The sequence below is a fragment of the Phycomyces blakesleeanus genome (assembly GCF_001638985.1).
Source record: "Phycomyces blakesleeanus NRRL 1555(-) unplaced genomic scaffold PHYBLscaffold_4, whole genome shotgun sequence".
NCBI classification, from domain to species: Eukaryota; Fungi; Mucoromycota; class Mucoromycetes; order Mucorales; family Phycomycetaceae; genus Phycomyces; species Phycomyces blakesleeanus.
Genome location: NW_017265137.1, coordinates 2,560,822 through 2,583,479, shown reverse-complemented (window position 1 = coordinate 2,583,479; position 22,658 = coordinate 2,560,822). Strand labels below are relative to the sequence as shown.

General features: G+C 35.0%; 7 protein-coding genes across 7 annotated transcripts; 2 read left to right on the top strand and 5 right to left on the bottom strand.

Moving 5' to 3' along the window:
* Positions 1 to 369: 369 nt before the first annotated feature.
* PHYBLDRAFT_40563 (hypothetical protein) lies at positions 370 to 1,688 on the bottom strand. Its single transcript, XM_018440148.1, has 5 exons — positions 1,587 to 1,688; positions 1,398 to 1,456; positions 1,028 to 1,186; positions 769 to 923; positions 370 to 635 (listed from the first exon to the last, which is right to left on the bottom strand). The coding sequence occupies exons 1-5, from the start codon at positions 1,598 to 1,600 to the stop codon at positions 534 to 536; spliced, it is 489 nt and encodes a 162-aa protein (XP_018296034.1). The 5' UTR covers positions 1,601 to 1,688; the 3' UTR covers positions 370 to 533.
* A 279-nt stretch (positions 1,689 to 1,967) lies between these two features.
* Positions 1,968 to 4,136, bottom strand: PHYBLDRAFT_185706 (hypothetical protein; the record flags this gene model as incomplete). The annotated part of the gene is made up of 8 exons (XM_018439126.1): positions 1,968 to 2,165; positions 2,233 to 2,343; positions 2,471 to 2,643; positions 2,717 to 2,905; positions 2,987 to 3,371; positions 3,464 to 3,538; positions 3,618 to 3,935; positions 4,041 to 4,136. The coding sequence occupies 8 exons, from the start codon at positions 4,134 to 4,136 to the stop codon at positions 2,007 to 2,009; spliced, it is 1,506 nt and encodes a 501-aa protein (XP_018296033.1). The 3' UTR covers positions 1,968 to 2,006.
* A 431-nt stretch (positions 4,137 to 4,567) lies between these two features.
* On the bottom strand, positions 4,568 to 8,557 carry PHYBLDRAFT_180075 (glycoside hydrolase family 18 protein; the record flags this gene model as incomplete). The annotated part of the gene is made up of 12 exons (XM_018438259.1): positions 4,568 to 4,968; positions 5,024 to 5,125; positions 5,231 to 5,383; positions 5,445 to 5,683; positions 5,835 to 6,134; positions 6,831 to 7,238; positions 7,322 to 7,456; positions 7,526 to 7,795; positions 7,936 to 7,961; positions 8,026 to 8,284; positions 8,357 to 8,377; positions 8,476 to 8,557. 12 exons carry the CDS (start codon positions 8,555 to 8,557, stop codon positions 4,930 to 4,932), a joined length of 2,034 nt encoding a protein of 677 aa, XP_018296032.1. The 3' UTR covers positions 4,568 to 4,929.
* A 1,235-nt stretch (positions 8,558 to 9,792) lies between these two features.
* PHYBLDRAFT_164872 (hypothetical protein) lies at positions 9,793 to 11,304 on the bottom strand (the record flags this gene model as incomplete). The annotated part of the gene is made up of 7 exons (XM_018435092.1): positions 9,793 to 9,906; positions 10,043 to 10,051; positions 10,153 to 10,327; positions 10,382 to 10,501; positions 10,542 to 10,696; positions 10,751 to 10,910; positions 11,249 to 11,304. The coding sequence occupies 7 exons, from the start codon at positions 11,302 to 11,304 to the stop codon at positions 9,793 to 9,795; spliced, it is 789 nt and encodes a 262-aa protein (XP_018296031.1).
* A 1,456-nt stretch (positions 11,305 to 12,760) lies between these two features.
* Positions 12,761 to 13,908, top strand: PHYBLDRAFT_154666 (hypothetical protein; the record flags this gene model as incomplete). The annotated part of the gene is made up of 3 exons (XM_018433346.1): positions 12,761 to 12,841; positions 12,923 to 13,707; positions 13,791 to 13,908. 3 exons carry the CDS (start codon positions 12,761 to 12,763, stop codon positions 13,906 to 13,908), a joined length of 984 nt encoding a protein of 327 aa, XP_018296030.1.
* Positions 13,909 to 14,277: 369 nt separating this feature from the next.
* Positions 14,278 to 15,167, bottom strand: PHYBLDRAFT_141848 (hypothetical protein; the record flags this gene model as incomplete). Its single annotated transcript, XM_018430684.1, has 4 exons — positions 14,278 to 14,713; positions 14,841 to 14,878; positions 14,965 to 15,026; positions 15,095 to 15,167. 4 exons carry the CDS (start codon positions 15,165 to 15,167, stop codon positions 14,278 to 14,280), a joined length of 609 nt encoding a protein of 202 aa, XP_018296029.1.
* Positions 15,168 to 19,043: 3,876 nt separating this feature from the next.
* On the top strand, positions 19,044 to 21,978 carry PHYBLDRAFT_185704 (hypothetical protein). Its single transcript, XM_018439125.1, has 13 exons — positions 19,044 to 19,313; positions 19,443 to 19,566; positions 19,654 to 19,934; positions 20,024 to 20,071; positions 20,183 to 20,254; positions 20,406 to 20,420; positions 20,562 to 20,656; positions 20,756 to 20,806; positions 20,897 to 21,074; positions 21,190 to 21,285; positions 21,364 to 21,416; positions 21,515 to 21,713; positions 21,792 to 21,978. The coding sequence occupies exons 1-13, from the start codon at positions 19,118 to 19,120 to the stop codon at positions 21,947 to 21,949; spliced, it is 1,566 nt and encodes a 521-aa protein (XP_018296028.1). The 5' UTR covers positions 19,044 to 19,117; the 3' UTR covers positions 21,950 to 21,978.
* The last annotated feature ends 680 nt before the right edge of the window (positions 21,979 to 22,658 follow it).

Genomic DNA, 22,658 nt, shown 5'->3' with positions numbered 1-22,658 from the left:
AAATAGAAAGAGAAAGAGAAAGAGAAAGAGAGAGCGAAAGAGAAAGAGAGAAAGAAAGGCGGGTTAATGTAAGAGAAGAACAAAGAATAACAACAATAGTAATTATCAAAATCAAATGAAATGAAATATTAAGAGAAGGAAAAAAAAAAGAGTAAATCTGTACCAGTCGTGTGCCGACCAAAGGAATTTTTTTTGACGTGCAAAAGCAAAGAAAGATAGAAAGATAGAAAGATAGAAAGGGGGTGGAAGTAATCCCCCTCCCCCTTACAGTACCCACAATTTTTCTTCAAAAATAGACATTAACTTAAACCAAGTTGGTTGCTGCAGACAACGGTGGCGTCTACAGGCAGGCAGACATGAACCAAGAAGTACCTTGCATATGAACTCTCTTTTTATTATTTTTATTTTTATTATTATTTTCAATTCTCGTTTTACATGTATATTTTATTGTACATATTCAAAATTGTTCTCTTTTTAGATTTATATATTTATTTTGTTTAATGGATCAATACAACCAGTCTAGCCAAAATATTTTAAAGGCACACGCTTTCTCCACCGGCGGCCTTGGTGTTCAAAATCAAAGCAACAATCAGACCATACAGACCAAGGACTTCGGCGAAAATGAGAATCAAAATCTACAAAATTTACATTAGATTAGATTAGGACATCATTCATTTTACAAATAAATATAAACATAAATATAAATATAAACATAAACATAGGCATAGGCATAAATATAAATGTAAGTATCAATAAATCAATATTTACCATGCCAACAAACATTCTAGGCTGTTGAGCTGTGGCACGGACACCAGCGTCACCTGTGATGCCAATGGCAATACCAGCCGCAAGACAACTCAATCCAACGGACAAACCAGCACCAAACTGAATAAATCCACTGAAAAGAGTTTGCTTCATGGCCACTATAATATTTTAAAATAAAATAAAATAAAATAAAATAAAATAAAGAAGTAAATATTTATATTAGGTGGGTGCATATATATTTATACGCATTCAAAGTACTTACAGCCACCGGAAAGCAAGACAGCGACGACAACACCATAAATACCCAAGATACCAGCCATGACAACAGGGACGATACACTTCAAGACCAAGTCGGGCCGCAAGACACCCATGGCAGAAAGACCGACACCAGACTTGGCAGTACCGTAAGCAGCTCCGAGACCTTTAATAGCTCATTAATATGTGCGTATATGAATGTATACTTTTATACATAATTATAATATAATATAACAAAGTAATATATATATATATATATAAACCCCTGGAGCGTTTCAAAACAAAACGACAACTCATCCGAGCAATGCGCGTCTACATAACGTACACTTTTTTTTCTTTTTGATAGAATAAAATTTATAAAATAGAGAACTACTCACAGCTAAATACGATAGCAGCTGTACAGCCCATGGAACCGAAGAAAGGGGCGTAGACGGGGCTAAAGAGACAAAAAAAAAGGCAGGATAGGAAAGAGAAATATCCAAAAAAAAATGATAGAATTTAAGCAGATTCAGGTTGAATGAATGAGTTGACGAGGTTAATACAGAAATTAGCCCGGGAATACTTGCCAGTAATCGGCCATTTTTAGGAATAAGGTATTCTATTATCTTTCAGCCGAGGGGAAAAAAGTAGTGGTAAGAGAGGAATCTCGCGTCAAAGAGGGTAAATTGTAAAAGAAGAAGGGAATCGAACACTTGAGGAGTTCCCCCCATTGCCACTATCAATCTGCCCAGTCCGGCTACCAACACTCATTATATTGTCCGACTATCGTTTTGTTGCGTCACTACGGACACAACAGGTTGACTGTAATCTTAAAATGGGGTCGTCAAAGATCCTGAGTTGAAAATAAAGAAGAAAGAAAGCATAAAGAGAAAGAGAAAGAGAGAAAGAGAAAAAAAGAGGCGGAAAGGCGGAGAGGTATAGAAGAGTTCAAAAATTGTTAAAGAAGTGAATATGTCAAATTGTATGGAAATTTATTATTGTTATTTCTAGCAGAAATCATAAAGATATTTCTCAATCTCAAAACGGACACTCTTGGCAACTGCCCTGATAAACTCAAAACTAACATTGCATTTATACTTGGCAGAATCCAATCGGTCCATATTGGTGGAACGAACCAAGAGACGAAGAGTTGTTAAGCTAGTGATCTGGAGTATAGTCAATATATTAGCACCCGAATCAAGTTTTAATACAGCTTCTAGGATTTTTTTTTACCTGGAGTTGAATATCAACTGTGTCTTCCAACGGTTCATCAATAATGCTATAAAATATGGCAAGCATGCGTTCTATCGGAAATGCTTTTGGACCCAGGAGCTGCGGCCTCATCTAACATATTCACCGCCAGATGAGTATTTGCGGCACAAGGTACGCACAGACGAGGTCCCTGTCCTCCTTTGTCTCCTTCCAGGTACCCCCTCGTATATATAAGCATATATCAAGTCCAACTACCTACCTTTCCACCCCCCGGTTGCCCTGCCCTTGATTTATGGGTTCCTCCTCCTTTCTTCTTCCTCCGTTCTTCTCCCATCTTTGCAAAGTACCGGACATCAAAGCGGGCCGGATTGTAGGAAGCCAGGTAAGACGCAAGTAAGAGGAACTTTGTATAATACGGTAGATCGAAACCAGCTTTATCCGAAATAACAAAACTAAACATCTTGTCGATATTGCTTTGATTTTGATTTTTCTCATATCGACCTACATTTTTCATGGGCTTGAGTCTGTGCTAAGAACGTATGGTTGGGTTTGTCGGTTGGTTCGTGTTCTTCCAACTCGTTAGTTTCTTTGATCCACTCTGCACTTGATATCTCTCTCAAATAAAGTTTCCCGGTTGCTTCGGCAAAATAAGGCTGTGCAAACTTGAACAACTTGGCTTTTTCATGTACTTCGACTATACAAAAGCCTAGTGAGCTAATAATTGCATTCCCCTTTTTCTTATGACATTTCTAGCTATCGGTCTATTTAAGCTTACCGCGCCCCTGCTGAACAGGCTGAAGGTATAGAGGAAACAGGAGAGCAGAAAAATACCGAAGCTCATTAAGATCCTTGCAATTGTGGTTGAAGATAGAATAAATGATCTCAGCAAAGCTCATAAAGAAATCGTCATCCAATTCCACAATCTTTAGTTCTCCCTTTTCATCTCCATGACCATGACCATTTTCCTCCTCCTCACTCTCATTTGGATTGATGGCAATTCGCCGTTCAGAAGCCAAAAAGTCCAGTAGAATTATCTGAAGAGTATCCTGTTTGGAATAATCTGAAAAGCGGATAAAGAGGGGTTCATAACTCCCGCCTTTTACACGGAACTTCTCAAACACAACTGTGCTTATGAGAATAACACAAATGTTGCGTTGCGTCTACGTCCCGATAAAGAAGAATAATAGTATTAGTATTAATGTCCCCTTCATTTCATCAGCCCTGTATTTGAGATTAAACAATGTAGGTTTACCATTTCTGATAATCTTAATAGCACTGGTAATAAAGTTGGAGGCATGTCTCTCAATCTCTCTGCTCTATCCAATACCTTATACATATATAGACAGAAACAAAACAAAAAGATTAGATAAGAGCCCTTAGTCGACAAATATCAAATATATATTTACCAAATACAAAGTGCTATCAATGCCCAGCTGTCTCTTTTTGTTCCCAACCATGACACCTTCTTGAATTGCCTTTACAAACTGAAGAGCGGTATCTGCCTTGCAAACATTCATAAATTTGTTTTCCCAAGCTGGTGTCCAATCGCACCATTGATTCAAAGCATGTTCAAACAACATGCGTGGTGTGTGACGTTCGACACAATTCACATGTGCCCATGAAGAGCGTCTTAAAGTTCGTTCCATGACAGCTTTAACGACGCTAGTTTTTCCAGACGAAGGGTGGCCATATATAAACACACTAGGTACTACGGCATCGCTTGGCTTATATATTCATGTTTATGTGCATGTAAATGTATTTCATAATTCAAGATCGATTTGGTACTGTGAGACGATGCGTTTTAATTCAGCCTTGTAGTTATGCCCTACGTTTCCCATAAGTCCCAATAGAATAGAGATCTCCTTTGATCGGCCTGGATAACGCAATTGCAGATCATGCTGAATCTCTTGTATGTCGTTACTCATTGAAAGCCAAGTAATGATCTTGGTCTACTTTGAGTAAACGTGACGTTTATATTCATTAGGGCTGTTCCTTAACTTTTTTTAAATATATATATATATAAAAGAAATGCATATGTATAGGCTTGGTAAAATCAGATACAATTTAGTTTATTATACACTTTTTTTTTTGGCAATTAGCATAACCAAGAATATATATATATAAGGCTTCATATTTCATTTAAAATAAATCATAAAACTCCTAGGTATCTGATTAAGTCATTCTCATGATATTATTATTGTGCATTATCAATGTGAATATAAGCAAACTCAGGGTCGTTCTCTTTTTCTTTCTGGTGATCTTCGTATATTATCTTGAACGGCTGTTGCAAATTTAGGGTACTTTAATCATAAATAACTGTGCAATAGGGTGTGTAGGTAATGATTTTTGACGTTTTAGGAATTGGAAAAAAAAACAAGCTTAACGGGTTTATTATTATTATTTGAATGAAAAATGATCCCTATATGATTAGTTTAGGTTTCAATAAAATGTAGAAATTACGTTTTGGTGAAATAGTTTTGTTCCTTTTTCTCTTTTAAAAAACAACAACAAGATAGTAAGACACACTATAGGAACAGAGGTTAAAAAAGGGAGAGAGATAGAGGATAAAGGGAAGCTAGAAATAGATGCAGTATAAAGAGGGTAATTTGAAGATTGGGGGTAATTCGAGGCAAATAGAATAAAAATAAAGTAAAATAGGGAATGGCATGGATTACGACAAGGTGTAAATGGAATATGTTCTTCGTCTTCTTTTTAGTTTCATGAGGCTTCGTTCCTCTCGAATATCTTGATCTCAAGCTAATATATAATTGGAAGTTAAGCTTAGTAATTACAACTTTTGGGTAATACCTACATATAGAAAAGCTACACGGACAGGACTAGTGATCTCCATGCCAAGGGGATTATATACTTCTTTATTTTGCGTTTCAACAAACTGTCGAAGATGGTCGAGTGCCTAAAAAAAACATCCAAAAAATAGTTGATATGAATGTACATTATTAGAAAGGATAGTTTCCTTTTTTTTTTTCTTTGTTCAAATGCATAATTTCTTTCATTTTACTTTTTGATATTTTGAAGGAAAAAGCAGTGGCCAGGTATAGATCGTCAAACATTCCATTATATTATCAAAAACATGTCGAAAGGTTAATGTCTCTGCTTGTAGTAATATAGCATTCAGAGTCTCTACTGTGTGTAATAGTTTGTCATGTTGTATCTATTGATTAGGTTAGAGTCATTTGTTCATATTTTTTTAGATGGCTAAGGGTTGATCATACTCGTCCTTCGAGTTCTGGAGGAAAAACTGTTTGGAATTTAGTGATTCCATCTCCTTTGGAGTAATCGCGTTCAACACGTACACACATTACAAGTCCTTGTGAGATGGGTACCAGTATGTGTGGAGTCATGCTGCGTCGCTGTTGATTTCCAGGCGTCCTTACGGTCATTACATAGCCCTCGTTCTCGTTACCGGTGCCGGATCTTCTTTTGGGTAGTGTGGGTTGCTGAAGACTAGTAGCTGATTGTAGAGAGAGTGTAGAAGATCGCAAATGTGAGATGAGAGGAGGAAGAGCCAAGAACCAAAAGAACAAAAAAAAAAGTCCAATTTTCGATATATATAATGAAAAAAAGATTATATATTTATTTATATTTATTTATTTTAACTTTACATGATTGTTGCTTGACTGAGGGTGTCGTCATGGATATTTCCTGAGGTAAAGAGTAGTCTGTGGCGATGGTGCAGGTAGCTTTTTCAAAGAAGGTGGTAGGGGTTGTATTTAATAAGGGGACAGTATCAAGAGAAAGAGCCTTTCGGTGGAAGCTACTGCTTGATGTGAGGGTCGACAGTCCACTTTGGCCACTCGAAGAAGAGAACCGTCGATTGGCTCTGTTTCCACGGATAGGCGGGTGTACCATCAACCATGTATCAGTGTATCGCTTATATTTTTCAAATTGTGGCCCTTTTCTAGCTGTCGACACACCAAAACTTGTCTCCATTTCAAACCAAAAATAATAATAATAATACTAGTGGTAGCAGTAGAAGAGAGGAGAGGAGAGAAAGAAAGAAAGTAAGCTTTCAATCCGCCAACCAACGAAACCTCACTTTGCACTAGAAAGCCAAAAAAAAATGCCCATTTACAAACTGCTCCTATTGGCCACTGTACATTACTCGTACGACAGATTATTCCTTCCCCACTCAATTCCATTTTGTACCCATAACGTTCAGTTGCCTGGGTCTCTTTAACTGTCAGAGTGAAGTCCTGACTAATTTATTATGCTTATTATAACAAATCTCAGTCTTGTTTGTGCAAGTAGATATATTTTTGCACCTTTACTTTCCCTAACCCTTTGGTTATATACATATATACTAGTCAGCCTTGGTATCGTATCTTATAAGAATACCTCAACATGTGCGAATATCACTGCAATTGTCGTAAAATATAAAATATATAGTATATTGTGTTTGTCTAACTAAGATAAATATTTTCTTTGTATTTTAATATAATATAATATAATAAAAGTAAATAGTACAGGATACACACATGTACAAATTAGCTAACTAAAATACAGTATAACATTCAATAGGGACACACGCTTGGTTTGGATTCTATTGTAAAAAAGATATCAGTATCATAAACCTTGCTTTAAATTACTGCAAGACTTACTAGTACGGACAGAATATGCTGCATTAAGCAATTCACCATTGCTAGAATCTTGTTCCACAGACCACACCATCAATCCTCCCAATTTCTTGCACAGAGTATGGTTGACCTTGACAGCAATTGATGCAGGGTCGTCATAGGTGAGATATGTATTTGTCTTGGGATTGAATAACCAAGGGGTCTGACTAACGCTGTCCCATGTGCGTACCCATGGCGACACTGCCTTTGTTGGGGACGACAAGAGTCCTTGAGATCGAATCTTTTCATAGCGCCAGATTCCAGTTCTGTCCCCAGAATCTGCAGGACAGGAAAGATCTTTCCAAGGGCCATCAAGAGAGTCTCCTTGAGCTGGCTTTCCAGTGATCTGAGGCTGATATTGATACTTTGTTATAAGCATATTTTGTTTGGCAGCTAAATTACAAACGAACACATAGTATATTATTAGCTTGATGTTGCCAATAGTATGTCTCAAATGAGAGTTTATAATTACTTACTAGTGGCCCGGCCATAAAAGGCTATACCAGCAACAAGTTTATTGGCAGGAACACCAGCATCCAACCAGGTTTGGATTGAAGAGACAAAACTAATTGATCCTTCGCCAGGCTGGTAATTGAAGGGAGCATTTGGACCTAGTATATAATGAAGCTGAGTGAATTGAAAGAAAGAAAAAACTGATAGTTGATTATATGATTAGGTACCTGTGTTGGCACCCCATGCTCCATTGATATCGTAAGTCATGATGTTGATTCTGTCCAATACCTTTGCAAATGCAGATACATTCTTCATATTTCCTGCTGCATTTACAAATGTGTTTACGTGTGTTGCAATAGTAATTTCTTTTTTCTTTGCACCAAATGTTGTATCCAAGCTTGTGCGCAATTCTTTGAGGAGCTTGAGGAAGTTTGATGTGTCTGAATTTAGGTTGACTACATTACATCCCTGTCCTTGAGTACCGGGATATTCCCAATCTGATTTGACCCCCGAATATAAAAAAGAAACAAAAAAAGGGCAAACGAAGCAAATTAGTTTTCAAAAATTAATGGTTTTTTTCCTATTTTATACATTATGCATTAGTGCTATATAAAGATAAAAAGACCAAATTACCCACCTATATCAATTCCATCAATATTGTACCTATTTTGTGAGTTAGAGATCATTAAACACAATATTCATTAATCATTTTACCATGCTTTCTTACTTTTTAATTTGGCTAATTTGCCAATTGATAAACTTCTTGCGGCGAGATGAGCTGGAGACCATTGTACTAAAGGTACGAGATCCGGACCAGCCACCAATTGATATAAGAACCTTTGTTTTCTTTGCGTGGGCAGCCTTGACAAGTTGTGGGAGCTGTACGTCAACCACACTCTTGTCTGGCCATTCAGGTACATCGCCTTTGGCCATCTCAGCAAATGCATAGTTGATGTGAGTGTATTTCGAAAGGTTGATTTTGGAGACTAAAGAAAAATCATATATGAATTAGTTTTTATTTTAAAAAATATGTATAGAGTCAATTGACAGAAACTTACCTGGATACGATGATCCCAGCCCTAAAAGTAAGAAAACAAATATGTGCGTAAATAAGAGATTGTAATTCTTTAAAATGATTATGATAATGATAATTAATAATTAAACAATAAAGACTTACAGTTTGGAAAGTATCCAAGAAGGATCTTATCAGCCAAAGCACAACTGGCCGTCAATAATATAAACAGAAAGGTCGACTTCATGTTGAATATAAACAAAAAAGAGTTTCTATGTACTGTCAATTGGTTGAAGCTTCGGGTTTCTTTAAGAAGTGGGAGATAAATACAATCGACTGTCAATACCTTTTTATATCTTTTTTTTTCGATTATTTTGTCTTGAATCTCAGCCTTGTTCTCAGTGGTCCTTATGTTGTACATGGCTCAGGTTAAAGATTATATTTTATTAGGAGGGAAACTGTCGGCGATCTGTTGTACATGGCTCAGAGAAACTACACACTCATACAATGTAAACCAACCATTAGACAACAAGGATTTTACTAGGAACAGATACAAGCAATAGCGATAGACAGATGCAAATTCAAAAATAAGATTTGAATAAGAAGGATTCTAATCTAGCCGATCATATCACACTTCATCTGTCTACTGTTAATTTTTTTTAAAGAAAAACAAAAAGTCAAGCATTATCACAAAACTTAAAAAAAATTGGATAATTCATCAAAAAGTTATTGTATACAAAGCTTTTATATTTTGCTTTTGTAAATTATCCAAGAATTTGTTCTTCAAAAAATGGGGTAACTTTTTAAACAAATACTGTTCAAGTTCACCCAATCATATTTATTTATTTTTTTTAACAAAAAAGAATAAATAAAACTCTTTCTCGAGCCAAAAGCATCTGTCTACCGCTATTAAGATGGCTTTGTGTGGTACTTGGTAGAAGGAGACCATATATGGAAATCCTGCTTTCAGCAATGGACTTTAATTAAAAGTTAACCATATGAATTTAAAAATATATTTTGGAATAGTTTATATAATTCTTGCAGGCTGAAAAAAAAATCAAAAGCTCAAAAAAAAAGCTAGGCTAGGTCTGGCTAGATCACGTAATTTACAAGCGGCTGTGCCCCATAAAGAGCCATAATTAAAGTAGACCTAAATAGAATAAGAGCCACAGAAAATAAAGGCAGCGAATAAATTGTCAGTGGGGCATGTATACGAACAAGCATTACGACCAGAAAAAAAAGGCAATTTAAAAGGTATTTTTAGAGAGAGAGGTTCTTTACATAAATTTTACTTTTTTGATCTTTTACTTTTGCGGATAATAAGCTATTTCCCTTCTATAACAGAGGGGAAAAAATATTGCAAAATGTCTAAAACTCGTCTTCTCCCCTTTTTCTCTTATGATAGTGCGGGAAGGCACGAACAAGAAATGAATTTTTTTGATATTAATATTGATAGCGAGGTATTTGGAATTGCTTTATAAGTTAGTATCTCAATAATGGGACAAGTAGAGATACCGAGAGCGCTAATCCTAGGGGGACGACATTTTCTGGTGGGAGACGATGTTTTGATTTTACTGGACCACAAATTATGGCGTGCTGTCCAGCATCAAATAATTATATCTGGTCCCTAAGAATTAATACATATCGTAATAAAACTACTCAGATACAAGGTAGAATAATAGCTTTAACTAAGTGTAAAGGCATCATATTCAGTATATTATTTTATACTTACAGCTTCATACTATTTTTATGCATTATTTGAGATATATACAAAGTAATAAAATACCCGCCTATCATACTACTTTAAGAAAATATACCTTAGCAGAAAATGTCGGCTCCCACCCTGGATACGTCGTGCCCCACCTTTATATATCTTAGGGGCTTTCCCGAACTTGCGTCAGTGGGTTTAACCTCGGCAATGGTAAGATTATGTCGGATGCTCCGAGTCTTCACGTATGCAATATAATTAGGTTTAAATTTTCCATTTTGATCAACTTGGTTTAGTCTACCGTTTGCCCTACAAGAAAACCATATAACTTAATAGACATATAGTTGCAAGTTTAATATTTACCATTGATGATTCAAGATGTCCTCGATTCCAAAAAGCAGTTTGATGATATAAGAAACAAAGTTATGGATATGCGTGTCCTCAAAATTTGATTTATTGGAATTAATTAGCAAGCGCGGTGTTCTACAAAATAAGAGAGGATAAGTATTCGTGTGATAGTAACCTAAAGCAATGACAAAAAATAGATACAAACACTGTATGGAGCAAATTGGCGATTTGAACCACTACTTTGTCATATTTTGTTATTGCTTCACCCAATATAGCTATAGTAGCCTTTTGCAACTCCATCCATTTGCCGCTATTGTCTTCAAATTTAAACTAAATAGTCAGATTTTAGTATGTAAAGATGATTCAATAGTAGTAAGATATTACATTAGTTAATTGCATGTACCATTTAAAAAATATGGGATCGATATCATTTGTTTTTCCACTTGAAAACAAAGGGATAGAAGAGAGATGTGCTTCTGTTCCCAAATATTTGGTTACTGATTTTTTGATGTTCGCAGAGAACAGGTAGATGCAGTCCAGAGAACTAATGGTAAGTAAAAAACAAATTAGTTTAATTAAGCTTGCTATTCGATTTATATGGGGGGTACTCAGAAAGATCAAATTTCGATCAGAATTTGATCGAAAAACGTACGATTCTCTGATTAGCTGAATCCTTACTTTTTTATATGCAATACGATATTGTTTTTATCTTTCTTATTCATAGATCATCGCTACTTTTAAGGGGATAGCATTTCCTGATGGGAGACGACAATTTGATTCTACCGGCACGAAGTAATTCTATTTGTTCCCTAAGGACGCATAATATTCGTATAAAGACTCTCTTTTGTGCTTTTCAAAAAAGAGACGGTGGGGGTTACTTACCGACTGGTGTTGTCAGACTCTGAGAATATAAGTAGGTAAAAGAAAGACAAAGACATCATACGCGTAAAAAGGCCAATAAATAGTAACATATTCAACAAGATTGCGTCACACTCTAATGACAACAACCCATAACTTTTTGTATAACTGCCTATTGATATAGTGCATTTGTGACTAATTATTATTTCTTTATTGTCAATTATAAATCTAAGGTACAAACAGTTATTAATTGAATATACAGGATTTGTTCTTCGTATGAGACAGTATTTTATTTTTAAGTTGCCCAAATACAGACTTTGACCCTTAAAGGAATGAAAGTTATGTGCCTGGAAAGAGATGAATTAACTCAAAATGTGGTGAAAGAGTAGTAAGCTAATATGTGCAATAAATATATTGCGTTTTTCCAGGACACATCATTTTGCCGCGAAGTATTAGAGAAAGACACCGGGACCCGGACAGGTAGCCAAAATTAATTAGTACGGTTAGATAGAAACGTTGTCTCCATAAGGTTACTGTTCATAAGTAATTGAGAAGGAAGTTAATGTAAAATTGGAGCAGACAGCTGCCCTGAAGAAGCTCGAGCAAAACCTTAAATCCAATAAATCTATACACAAGGTTGACAATGTATTGCCAGATCTTAAGACAAAGAAAAAACACTTGGCTTCTTCGAGAGTCTAGGTGCGTATTGGTTCAAAGAAGAAATCAGAACGTGCAAAAGCTTACTCTATAAATGCTATAAAAATCTATGAATTTTGTACGAATTTTGTATTTTTGTCTTTTGGTGTCTTCAACTACAAATTGATATCACTGGCTAAGATTCACACAAGAATTTGATCTATCAATCTGGCTGAGTACCCCCAATTAATTAAAAAATTAGGACACGTATCCAAGGATACAAATACAAGCACTTATTTAAAGACATATATACATATACACTCTTTCCGGAAACTATTGGTGCAAAAATAAAAATAAATTTGGCGCAAAAATGGAATGCACCAAATGCACCAAATGCACCAAAAAAGATGAATTAAGCAGAGAAATGGTAGGAAATTGCACCAAATTTTATCTTTATTTTTGCACCAAATTTATTTTTATTCTTGCACCAATAATTTCCGGAGAGTGTATAGCTGTGAATTAATTAAGCTTATTTGTACTTCACTGTAATTATTGACTACACTAAACACAACACTACCGGCTTTCTAAAAAATAATGATGATATACATAACATCTTAATATTTACTTGTTGTTTTCTCTATTTACTTCGTAGCATTGCCTACATGTCATTACCAGTCGATTACACACATACACAAACGTGTATATATATATACTCCTTTCTATACCCCATCTATAAAATTAAATACCATAATTTAATTCCTTTGAAACCAAGGAACCCATTTGGATCCGGACTTCCAATTCCTTGGATCTTCAGCAAATCTGTAAACAAAAACAAAAAAGGGAAAAATGTACAAGAAGCTTTTTTTTTGTTCGACGAATCAACGCGATTAACAACATCATATGGCTCTTCTACGTGCCAACTCTCGGCTATCGCTTGTGTTGCAGACGCAGACGCGACAGATCCGTATTGCTCACAGTATGGTGTTGCCACATCATCGCCACCCACGACTTTTGGCACCATATACGACCACAACCCCTGACGAGTCCAACAAGGTGACCAAGTTTAAGCCAATCACTCCACCTGCGCTGGCAGAAGTACCTGGACTCTACAAAGAGCTAGTTAAGGCCAAGCTGGCTGGCCTTGTAGCACTGACGACAATGTGTGGATATGCAATGGCACCTGGTGCGGCAACAGTGGCAAATTTATTATACACCACGATTGGAACAGGATTGTGCATTTCATCAGCGAATGCAATCAACCAGTGGATTGAGGTTCCATATGATGCCCAGATGCTCCGAACCCGTAATCGAGTACTGGGTCGCCGACAGCTGTCGTCTTTCCATGCATTCAGTTTTGGTGTATTAACTGGTACGACCGGCGTAGCATTGTTGGCAACTATGGTGAACCCTTTGACAGCGGCACTGGGGGCTGCAAATGTGCTTCTCTATACAGCTGTATACACACCCATGAAGCGTGCATCAATTGCAAACACCTGGGCAGGTGCAGTTGTGGGAGCTATTCCACCAATGATGGGCTGGGCAGCTGTTACAAACGGATTGGAACCCGGAGCATGGGTATTGGGTGGCATTTTGTATGCCTGGCAATTTCCTCACTTTAATGCGCTTGCATGGAACCTCAGAGCAGACTATTCCAAGGCTGGATACCGTATGATGTCTGTGACTGATCCCAAGCTCAATGCACGTGTCTCTCTGCGCTACAGTCTGGCCATGATTCCTCTCTCTCTCAGTCTTCCTCTTCTTGACATAACTACTTGGTTGTTTGCTGTCGATTCTACAATTGTTAATGCTGCTCTTATCTGGGGAGCCGTCAAATTCTGGCGCAACAGGCAAGTTTAATACAAAATGCAAAATACAAAATGCAAATAATAACCTACTGATAAACATATATATTTATTTTGCGGGTGATTAGTAACGAGAAGACCAGCCGACAATTGTTTTTCGGCAGTATCATTCACCTGCCCGTTTTACTGGCCCTCATGATGGTCCACAAGACAAATTCGACCTCAACCGAGGAAGAGGAAGAATAGAAGAATGCCTTGTATTTTTCCAACAACAATTAACCAAAAAAGAAAAAAAATAGCCCTTCTTTTTATCCCTCTCCTGTACATTCCAATATTTTTAATCCTCCTTTCTTGACTAGACATAAATAATATATGTATATGTATATGTATGTATATATGTATATATGTATGTACATATGTATGTATGTATGTATATGGTTGACAAGCAATCCGTCTTCTTTGTCCCTCCGTATGATTGTTCCTCTGCCTCTTTACAAAAGACAAAAACATAATAATAGCCAACTCATTCAAGATAAGAATCAAAAAAAAAGAACAAATAATGGTCAAAATAGATCATCTCTCTCCCTCTCTTTACAGTAAAAATCGTCTTTGCCATCAGACCGCCTTAAACTTGTACCGGGCCTTTTCGAGATCCCCAAAATTAGCTTCAACTTGACACATCATATGGTAGGCCGAAAAGTCTAAGAGGAGAACAAGGAGAGGAATTGTCCAGAAACCAAGCTCGACCCATGATGTCTGTCCTAGCAAAGCTAAAAGTGGACTTGTTAAGGCCAGGGCGGATGTTACGGCTGCACCTTTTAGGTCAAGAGAGCCGAGACCGCGGTGGGCAGGTGTTTTCCAGAGAGCTTCAAGAACCGACAGTCGACAGGTAGTAAGGAGAGTATAGATCGATGCATAAAGCGAGAGAATGCTCAGTACTGCTGCTGCACGAGGAAAAAATATGGTTGATGTTTGAGGAATAGAGGTTGGAATTGGAATCAAAGGCAAACCCGACTGAGAATAGAGGATCTCAAATGAGAACGCAACATAGCTTATTTGTATGTATACACACATATATAGTAATGCGTGCAAGTTTGTTAGTAAAACTTGGTGTGCGTATCTTATATATATATACACAATAGATAGATATATAGATGAATAGATAAAGAAAGACTTACATCGTAGAAACAAGAAATCCAATCAATATCAATCCTCTCTGCAAAGAATATATATATATAGTAAAGAAGGAAGAAAAATATTCAGCAATTGGCTTGCTTTGTAGAATCCTCCTTTGAAACTCACCTGAATGAACAGATTCGACTTTTCATTTTGAATCCATAGTTCTTGTAATAGTTTTTCTTGTTCTAGCAACAGTGGTAGTCGGTGAATATCTCTCTCTTTTGGTGTTGCTATTTGGGCAGCCTCTAGGTACCTTGCTCGTCCAAGTATTCGGCTTCGTCGTCAGAATGAGGGGACGCGTGTAGACGATGATGCAGGGAATCCATGGCGTCTGTCTATCAAACCACATCCACTTTCTCCTCTTTTTTGTAAGATTATTGAAACCCAGTCCAATGGCTCGTCACAATGATCTCCATCCCTCATTCATCATCTTATACAAACACACGCACACATATGTATATATATATATATTAGCTCCCTCTGTTTTTATTCTGTTTGACTTGCTTTATTTCTTGGTCTATTATTAATTAGGTAAACGAGCTATGTAAACTCTGCCTTTATCTTCTTCTTTGGCTTATTGTTGTCTAGTGGCTTTATTTTATACTGTATTATATTATATTATATTATACTATATTATATTATATTATATTATATTATATTATATTATATTGGGTACATTATGATGAATTACTTCCCCCGCTTCCATGCCACATAATCATCCAAGAGAACAGGCCCTGTTGGTGAGAGAGTGAAGATGAGTATATAATAAAGTTGAGGTGATGACTATTATTTTCTTACATGAAGAACTGTCGTCATAGGTTGAAAGGTCTACAGGGACAGTCTTGACAAACTCTAAAATATTTGACCATTGATCTAGTATGAAAATAAGAAAAGGAGACAAAATGCAGTGTTCTTTATTAGCAAACACCTTGACACATTGCTTAAATCTTACCTTTGTTAATCACTTTAACTGGCTTAACTTCCTATTAAGCAACCACAAGATTAAATATTAATCTATGTAAAAAAAAACAAAGACACAAAGATCCTATCATGTTATACTTTACTTGAAGAAATTCAAGGAATGACGAGATGTGCGGATATTTATCTTGTAAAAGGATCTGCCACAAAGCTGTTGCTGTCTGAAAATAATAACAAAAAGGAACCAAGTATATTACATGCATCTTATTAGTAAGCCCTACACATTTCATTTTCTCTTGATTTCCAACTTACTTCTACATCCATGCTTTTTTGACCAGCCGTCTTTGCAAATCCAAAAGAGAACAGGTATAGCTTCTTAAATTCATTGTCTATTTGCACCATATTTTGTAGATTGGGTAATATGTCTTTGAACTTGTTGATAGAATCGACTCTAAAGAAACCAACCCCCACAATATATATATATGTATACAATTCCTGTTTAGCTTAAATTCAATGACAATATTATTTTCCCTCACCTTAATTCACGTAATCCATTCATCCATTCAGTCAAACTAAAGAAGCCTAATTAAATAATATCTCGTATTATTATGATTATTATAATTATAGTTATCAATCACTATTTTCATTGAATTTAACTTGACTTGATTTGATTTGATTTGATTTACTTTTTATTTTATTTTAATATACATAATTAAGATCAGAAACTTACCCATCCTAATGGCTTGCATCTTCCAACCAATAATAATCGGCATTGTCTATTGATCCCAAAATGTATGAGTTTGACGATAGTTTTAGTTTATTATGATGTATGCATATCGTATTCCTATATATGATAGTCTTACGCTTTCCAAAGATACACCAATATCCTCAAAGAATTGTTGTGTTCCCTCTGGTGTGATCATATCCGTTTCGTCTTGATCTCTATAGCGTTCGAACCATTCTCGGGCAATATTTTCTTGAAAACCTGGCTTTTCCTAATATTCATAATTCGAAATTGAATTTTTGTTTTGTTGTTGTTGCCGTTGTTGTTTTTATTTGGTGCATTTTTTGAGTGTGTCAACTTGTTTGGTCTGTAAACTCTTAACATGTCCACAAATGCTTTATTATGTTTCTTTACCGGTGTTGATTTTCTTGTAAATGACAATAAATAAATAAATAAAGGCAATGATAATTGCAATAATAATAATAATAATGGTAATGGTAATTATAATGGTAATTAGAATTATGAAGGGAATCAGGATCAGAATCAGAATCGTGCATAATTATATAGTGAATGTAAACGATTTAATGGATGTATTAAAATATTAGTATCAAATTTCTTTTAATTGTATTTTTCAGTTATTTTTGTTTTGTTTTTTTTTGCAAGATTCTCTACGATCCTTTTACATTCTTCTTCTTCTTCTATTGAGTGGTTTATATAATTGCTAAAAGAAAATAACACACACACACACACACACACTTCTAATTTCATCCTGTCTTTCTAATATGATAATTATGTGTTTACTGAACTTACTTTGCTCTAGTAGTTCCGGTTTTTTTTGTCAAAGGTTTTTTTGCTGGTGCGGCGCGTGCCTTTTTGACTGGTGGTTCGGTACCTAAATTGTCTGATTTTGTTGCTTTTGGTGCAGGAGTTTTTCTTTTGGGAGGCATTGTAGAGAAGGGAAGAAGAGAAGAGATTTGAGATTTGAGAAACAGAAATAATTAAATTAATTAAATAAATAAATAACAAGTAAAGACCTTGGTGAAACATTACATATATATATATATATATATATTCTAGAGACGATAACATTATCCATATAAAGAAACATTGACTTTGAAAAACACGAAATTTCTATATTTTCTTAAAAATTTATAAACACTATCAGCCAATAATTTCCCTTTATTTTTATACCAACCTCACTATATTGCTATCCTAAAAAATGGCAATATGTGTTTTGAATGTATGCTTGTAAAAGTATTAATATCCTTTTTTTTTTATATATATTTATACTTATTATTTAACTACTTATTTTATATCGTATTAGTTAATAATTTCATTAATTTGTCAACACCTAAAAGCCTACAGGAAATACAGCTATTTTTTTAATAATAATAATAAACCAACGAACCTTTGATTAACTAGATTTTATGGTAATTGTTTGTGAGTTTAGTACTAATAGTTCTCCTGCAAGCATTGCTTACCAAATGTAGACCATAAATAGTAAATATCTCTCCGACAAAAAATGTTTTATAAGCATCCATATTTAGTATATCGGACTTTAACAAATTATAAAGCCTCACCAATGTCCCTATTTTTTTTATAGTTGGGCGAGCGAAGTATATATATATATTTTTTAGAATGTGTGTGTGTGATTTTTTATTTATTTATACGGTAGCTTGCATTATACCAGGTCCAAAGCCATTATTGGAAGATTCAGCCCAGGTTTATGGATGTGAGCTGATAAGTAAGAGAGCCACACGAAAAAAATAAAAAGGATATGACTTTTATTATCATACAGTCAAGGTCTGGTGGTTGGAGGTTTGAGTGAGTTAAACTTGGGATTGCATGAAAAACAAGGCTGTCATGGAAGGCCGAGTTAAATGAATAATAATTAAATATAAAATAACAAAAAAAACAATTACTAAAGAATTAAGTAAAGAATATGTTGGACAAACTTTTGTTTTATGCAACATCAATGACTTTTCTGTTACTTCCTTATTTGGAGCGTAATTATCGAAAGGCTGATAGATTTATCCAAGCTAAAATAGCTACTACTTGATATCAAATCTTGGTTATCAAAAAGATATTTCTAATGCCATTGAAATACCTTGCATACACACATACACACTAGCAGAACATTTGAGATTCTAAAGAGATATCTATAGATAAGTAAAGGTGTAATATTACACAAGATAACATTGGGATAAAAGTAAAAATGTTAAAATACTTTAAATTTAAATGCTGTTTACAAAAACAAAAGTATAGCATTCTATCTTCTGGTACTTGACTTTTTATTTATTACTATGTACTTCTTGTGAGAATAACTATAAATTAGATGAGCAATTATAAAGATATATATATATATGCGTGTGTGTGTTCTTGAAAGAGGTTTCTTATTCTTTATTATCTTTTGGAACTAATATATATATATTGGTCTTGGTCTTGGTCTTATTCTCTCTTTTTTTTGGTTTCTTATTTCATTCGTGTTCTCGACGTCATAATTCTAAATAAATTCTAGGCTTGTTCCTCCAATCTTCTCTTCCCCCCTTTTATATATATCCCTTAAAATACCTTATTTTATATTTTAAAATATATAAATATATATAAATATAAATACCCACTAACTTGCTGAAAATGACCGGGTCGAATCATAAACCAACTAATCCCATTCAAATGTCCATTGATAATTGGAATCACCAACAAAGACTTGCGATTGCCCGGGTTTCAGGGCAGGCCCTCAGCCTTGTCGATCCTATTGTTCATCGTTCCTGGGGAATGACATGGTGGGACCTTTTACTCGATCACCTTGACTTGTCGCAGCTAGAAACTGGTATAAACACACACACACACACACACACACACGCATATATATATATATATATAAAGAGAGAAGAAAATACAAAGTCTAGTTATTCTAACAGATAATGATATTGATCATTTACAATTCCTTGATTACCAGAATCAACACCATATGCTTTCGAAGACGCATTATCTCTTTTGTCAAGGCAAGATTCCGACATTCGAATTGATATCTTGACAGATTTATTGGCAATAGCCTTGCAACTGGACAAAGTTGATTATGAGTAAGCAAACGATAACAGCAACTACAGTAACAACAAAAAGGAGAGAGAGAAGGGGGTATTCATATATCAATTTATTTATTTATCTAGAAAGAGTGGAATTATATATGATGCTCGTTCTCGATGCTTCTTTTTTGCCTTGACCCGACTTTTGGGTCTTGATACGGGTGATATGTGCGCAGTCGAAAGAAGTATCGGTCAACAGATGTACTTTGCTCTTCAAGAAGCTTCTAAAGCAGACTCAGATTCTGATCGTGTTGCTGGCATGGGACGGCAGGCACAAAAGGCTATGGATGAAACTAATAACAAGAAAAAGGCATTTCGTTGGTTAGCTACTGGAGCTGGCATTATTGGTGGTGGTGCCGTAATTGGTAAGATTAAAATAAGGAAAATGCGTTGTTTGAATATCTTAATTTTATATGAATATAAATTTGCATTGCATATATATATATATATATAGCTTTGACTGGAGGATTGGCAGCACCACTCGTAGCACCACTTGTAGCAGGTAAAATAAAAAGATATAAAACGTATATGCCATCGCATGACATGCCATGCTTTCTATAGCTGTCTGTTTAGTTAAACAAATCATCAAATAATTAACAAATATATCAAATAGGGTTGACAGGTGCTACTTTCTTTGCTACTGCTGGTGGAGTAGCTCTTATCACAAGTCTATTTGGACTGACAGGTAATTTGCGAGACCAAAAAGTATAGTAAAAACATTGGTATACTAATAGTCACCCATATTACTTTTACACACACACACACACACACAAATAAAATTCCGTGTGCCATACTTAATATTAAACCGTGCATGTAACTCTTTACCAACAATAAAGGTGGTGGATTGGCAGGTAAGCAAACATATAATTCAATACGCACACAATACATATATATATATATATATATATATATATACTTTATGCAATAAAACAAGAAGCCGGGATAAAGGAATTAACTTTAATTGAAAAAATACATATAATACATAATAATAGGGTGGAAAATGCACAGACGAACAAGGGGTCTAGAAGAATTCGAATTTGTTCAGATTCTTAATGACTCAGATTTACCGCCTATTCCAGCACTCAGTGTAGGTCGCTTTCTATACATGAATACCAAATTCCGGGTTTTGGTAGCTATAATACTAATGATCACTGTTTGCTTGCCTCTGTTGGATTTCATTTTATAGTGTACTATATGTATTACTGGATTCTTGGCAGAAAGTAAAGAAGAAGTCGAGGTAATAATAATAATAATAGTATTATTATTATTATAGATATATTGAATTAATGACATGTTCTTATAATTGATTTATAACAAAAAAAACAAGGCACCATGGGCAGATGCGTTTTCTCGAAAAGGAATCAATAGTGATATTTACTGTCTTTCCTATGAGACTGAAGCCCTCCTCACGCTAGGCCATTCTTTTAGACGATTTGTTACTAGCCAGGCAGCAAAATACGCTGGTGTGGAAGTTGCCAAACAAACTGTTCTTCGTGCTGTATTTGGTAAAGTGTGCCTGACAACCAATTACTCGAATACTTACCTTTGTTTTTGTTTTTTGTTTTGGTTCGTGCGTGTATATTTGTGTGGCTCTCTCTCTCTCTATATATATATATATAGCTGCTGTTGCTTTGCCAGCCACTTTACTATCAATTGCAGATGTAATTGATAATCCATGGCAAATTGCTTCTGACAGATCTCGTAAAGCAGGTCTAAGTAAGTTTACAAATACATTTTATATTTCTTTATCTCTGAGCTAACAATAATGATAATAATAATATTCGCTATCTACAGTTTTAGCGGATGTATTGCAGGAACGTGTTCAGGGTAACAGACCATGCAATCTGGTAAGTCTATTTATCTGTTTTCAAGGATATATACTCTAAAGACAAGCAGATAAATGCATATATTAATAAAGAATGAAACATATATATTGGATTTATAGATTGGATATAGCTGTGGAACTATTGTGATCTGGCACTGTCTAAAAGAGTTGTTCGATCGAGGTTGTGAAGGAATAGTAGACAACGTGGTATTGATGGGTGCTCCTATTTCATGTCATGAACAACAGACATGGAACGAAATTGTATCTACAGTATCTGGTAGATTTGTAAATTGTTATACTTCCAAGGACTGGGTACTAGGTAAAGACTGTTATATATATACATTATGTGTATATTAACGAGTTTTTTTTTGTAAAACCATACGTATATATGTATTAGCATTTGTGTATCGCCTTCATTCTCTAGATACTAGTGTTGCTGGACTGGAACCTGTACAAATCAATCGAATTGAGAATATTGAATTGGATCTGGATGGACATCTGGGATACACGGATGCAGTTGAGGATATCTTGTGTAATTTGGTTAAGATTGTATAAATAATGAAATAAAATATATAAAAAAAAAAGCCTTAATTAATTGCCGAGTGAATTAATACTTGATTACAAAGTAAAAGGTATCCAAAGAAGCACCAATATGAAAATATAAATACTCTTAACATAATAGTATTTATAGACTTTTTTTGGTGTTCTTGAGACATACATAACATTCATATATTCGCCACATTCACAATATTTTATAGGCGAGTAGGCAAATTTAAATAAGTAATATTTGGTACATTGAATGTATTATTTATATTTGGTAGTAATAATATGGCTATAAATTAGAAGAAGAACGATATTATAAATGCACTAGATGAATTAAAATGTATAGAGGTAAAGGTAAAGAAATTATATGTCTAGAACAATAGAAGTCGAAGTAGAAAATTAGAATTAAAATTAAAAGAAAAGAGAAGACAAATAAACAGAATCGACCTGCTAAATACTTCATTATTTTGTTCTTCTAGTTCTAGCTCTTCTTCTTATTATTTTGTTCCCTTTTGTGCGTGTGCAAATAAGTAAGTAAGTAAGTAAGTAGGTAAGTAGGTAAGTAGGTAATTAAGTAAGTAAATAAGCGAGTAAATAAGTAAACAAATTGGTAGGTAGGTAGGTAGGTGTAGAGAGAAAGTGTATGTATGTATGTATGTTTGTTTGTGTGTTCGTGTTCGTGTTCGTGTTCGTGTGGTGTGGTGTGGTGTGGTGATATATG

Coding starts and splice junctions, on each gene's coding strand:
- PHYBLDRAFT_40563 (XM_018440148.1), bottom strand. Junction 1,187..1,397: donor AGCTGCTATCGTATTTAGCT/GTGAGTAGTTCT, acceptor GAGCTATTAAAG/GTCTCGGAGCTGCTTACGGT. Junction 924..1,027: donor TGTCTTGCTTTCCGGTGGCT/GTAAGTACTTTG, acceptor AAAATATTATAG/TGGCCATGAAGCAAACTCTT.
- PHYBLDRAFT_185704 (XM_018439125.1), top strand. CDS start 19,118: ATGACCGGGTCGAATCATAAACCAACTAATCCCATTCAAATGTCCATT. Junction 19,314..19,442: donor CTTGTCGCAGCTAGAAACTG/GTATAAACACAC, acceptor CTTGATTACCAG/AATCAACACCATATGCTTTC. Junction 20,657..20,755: donor CGCCTATTCCAGCACTCAGT/GTAGGTCGCTTT, acceptor TTCATTTTATAG/TGTACTATATGTATTACTGG.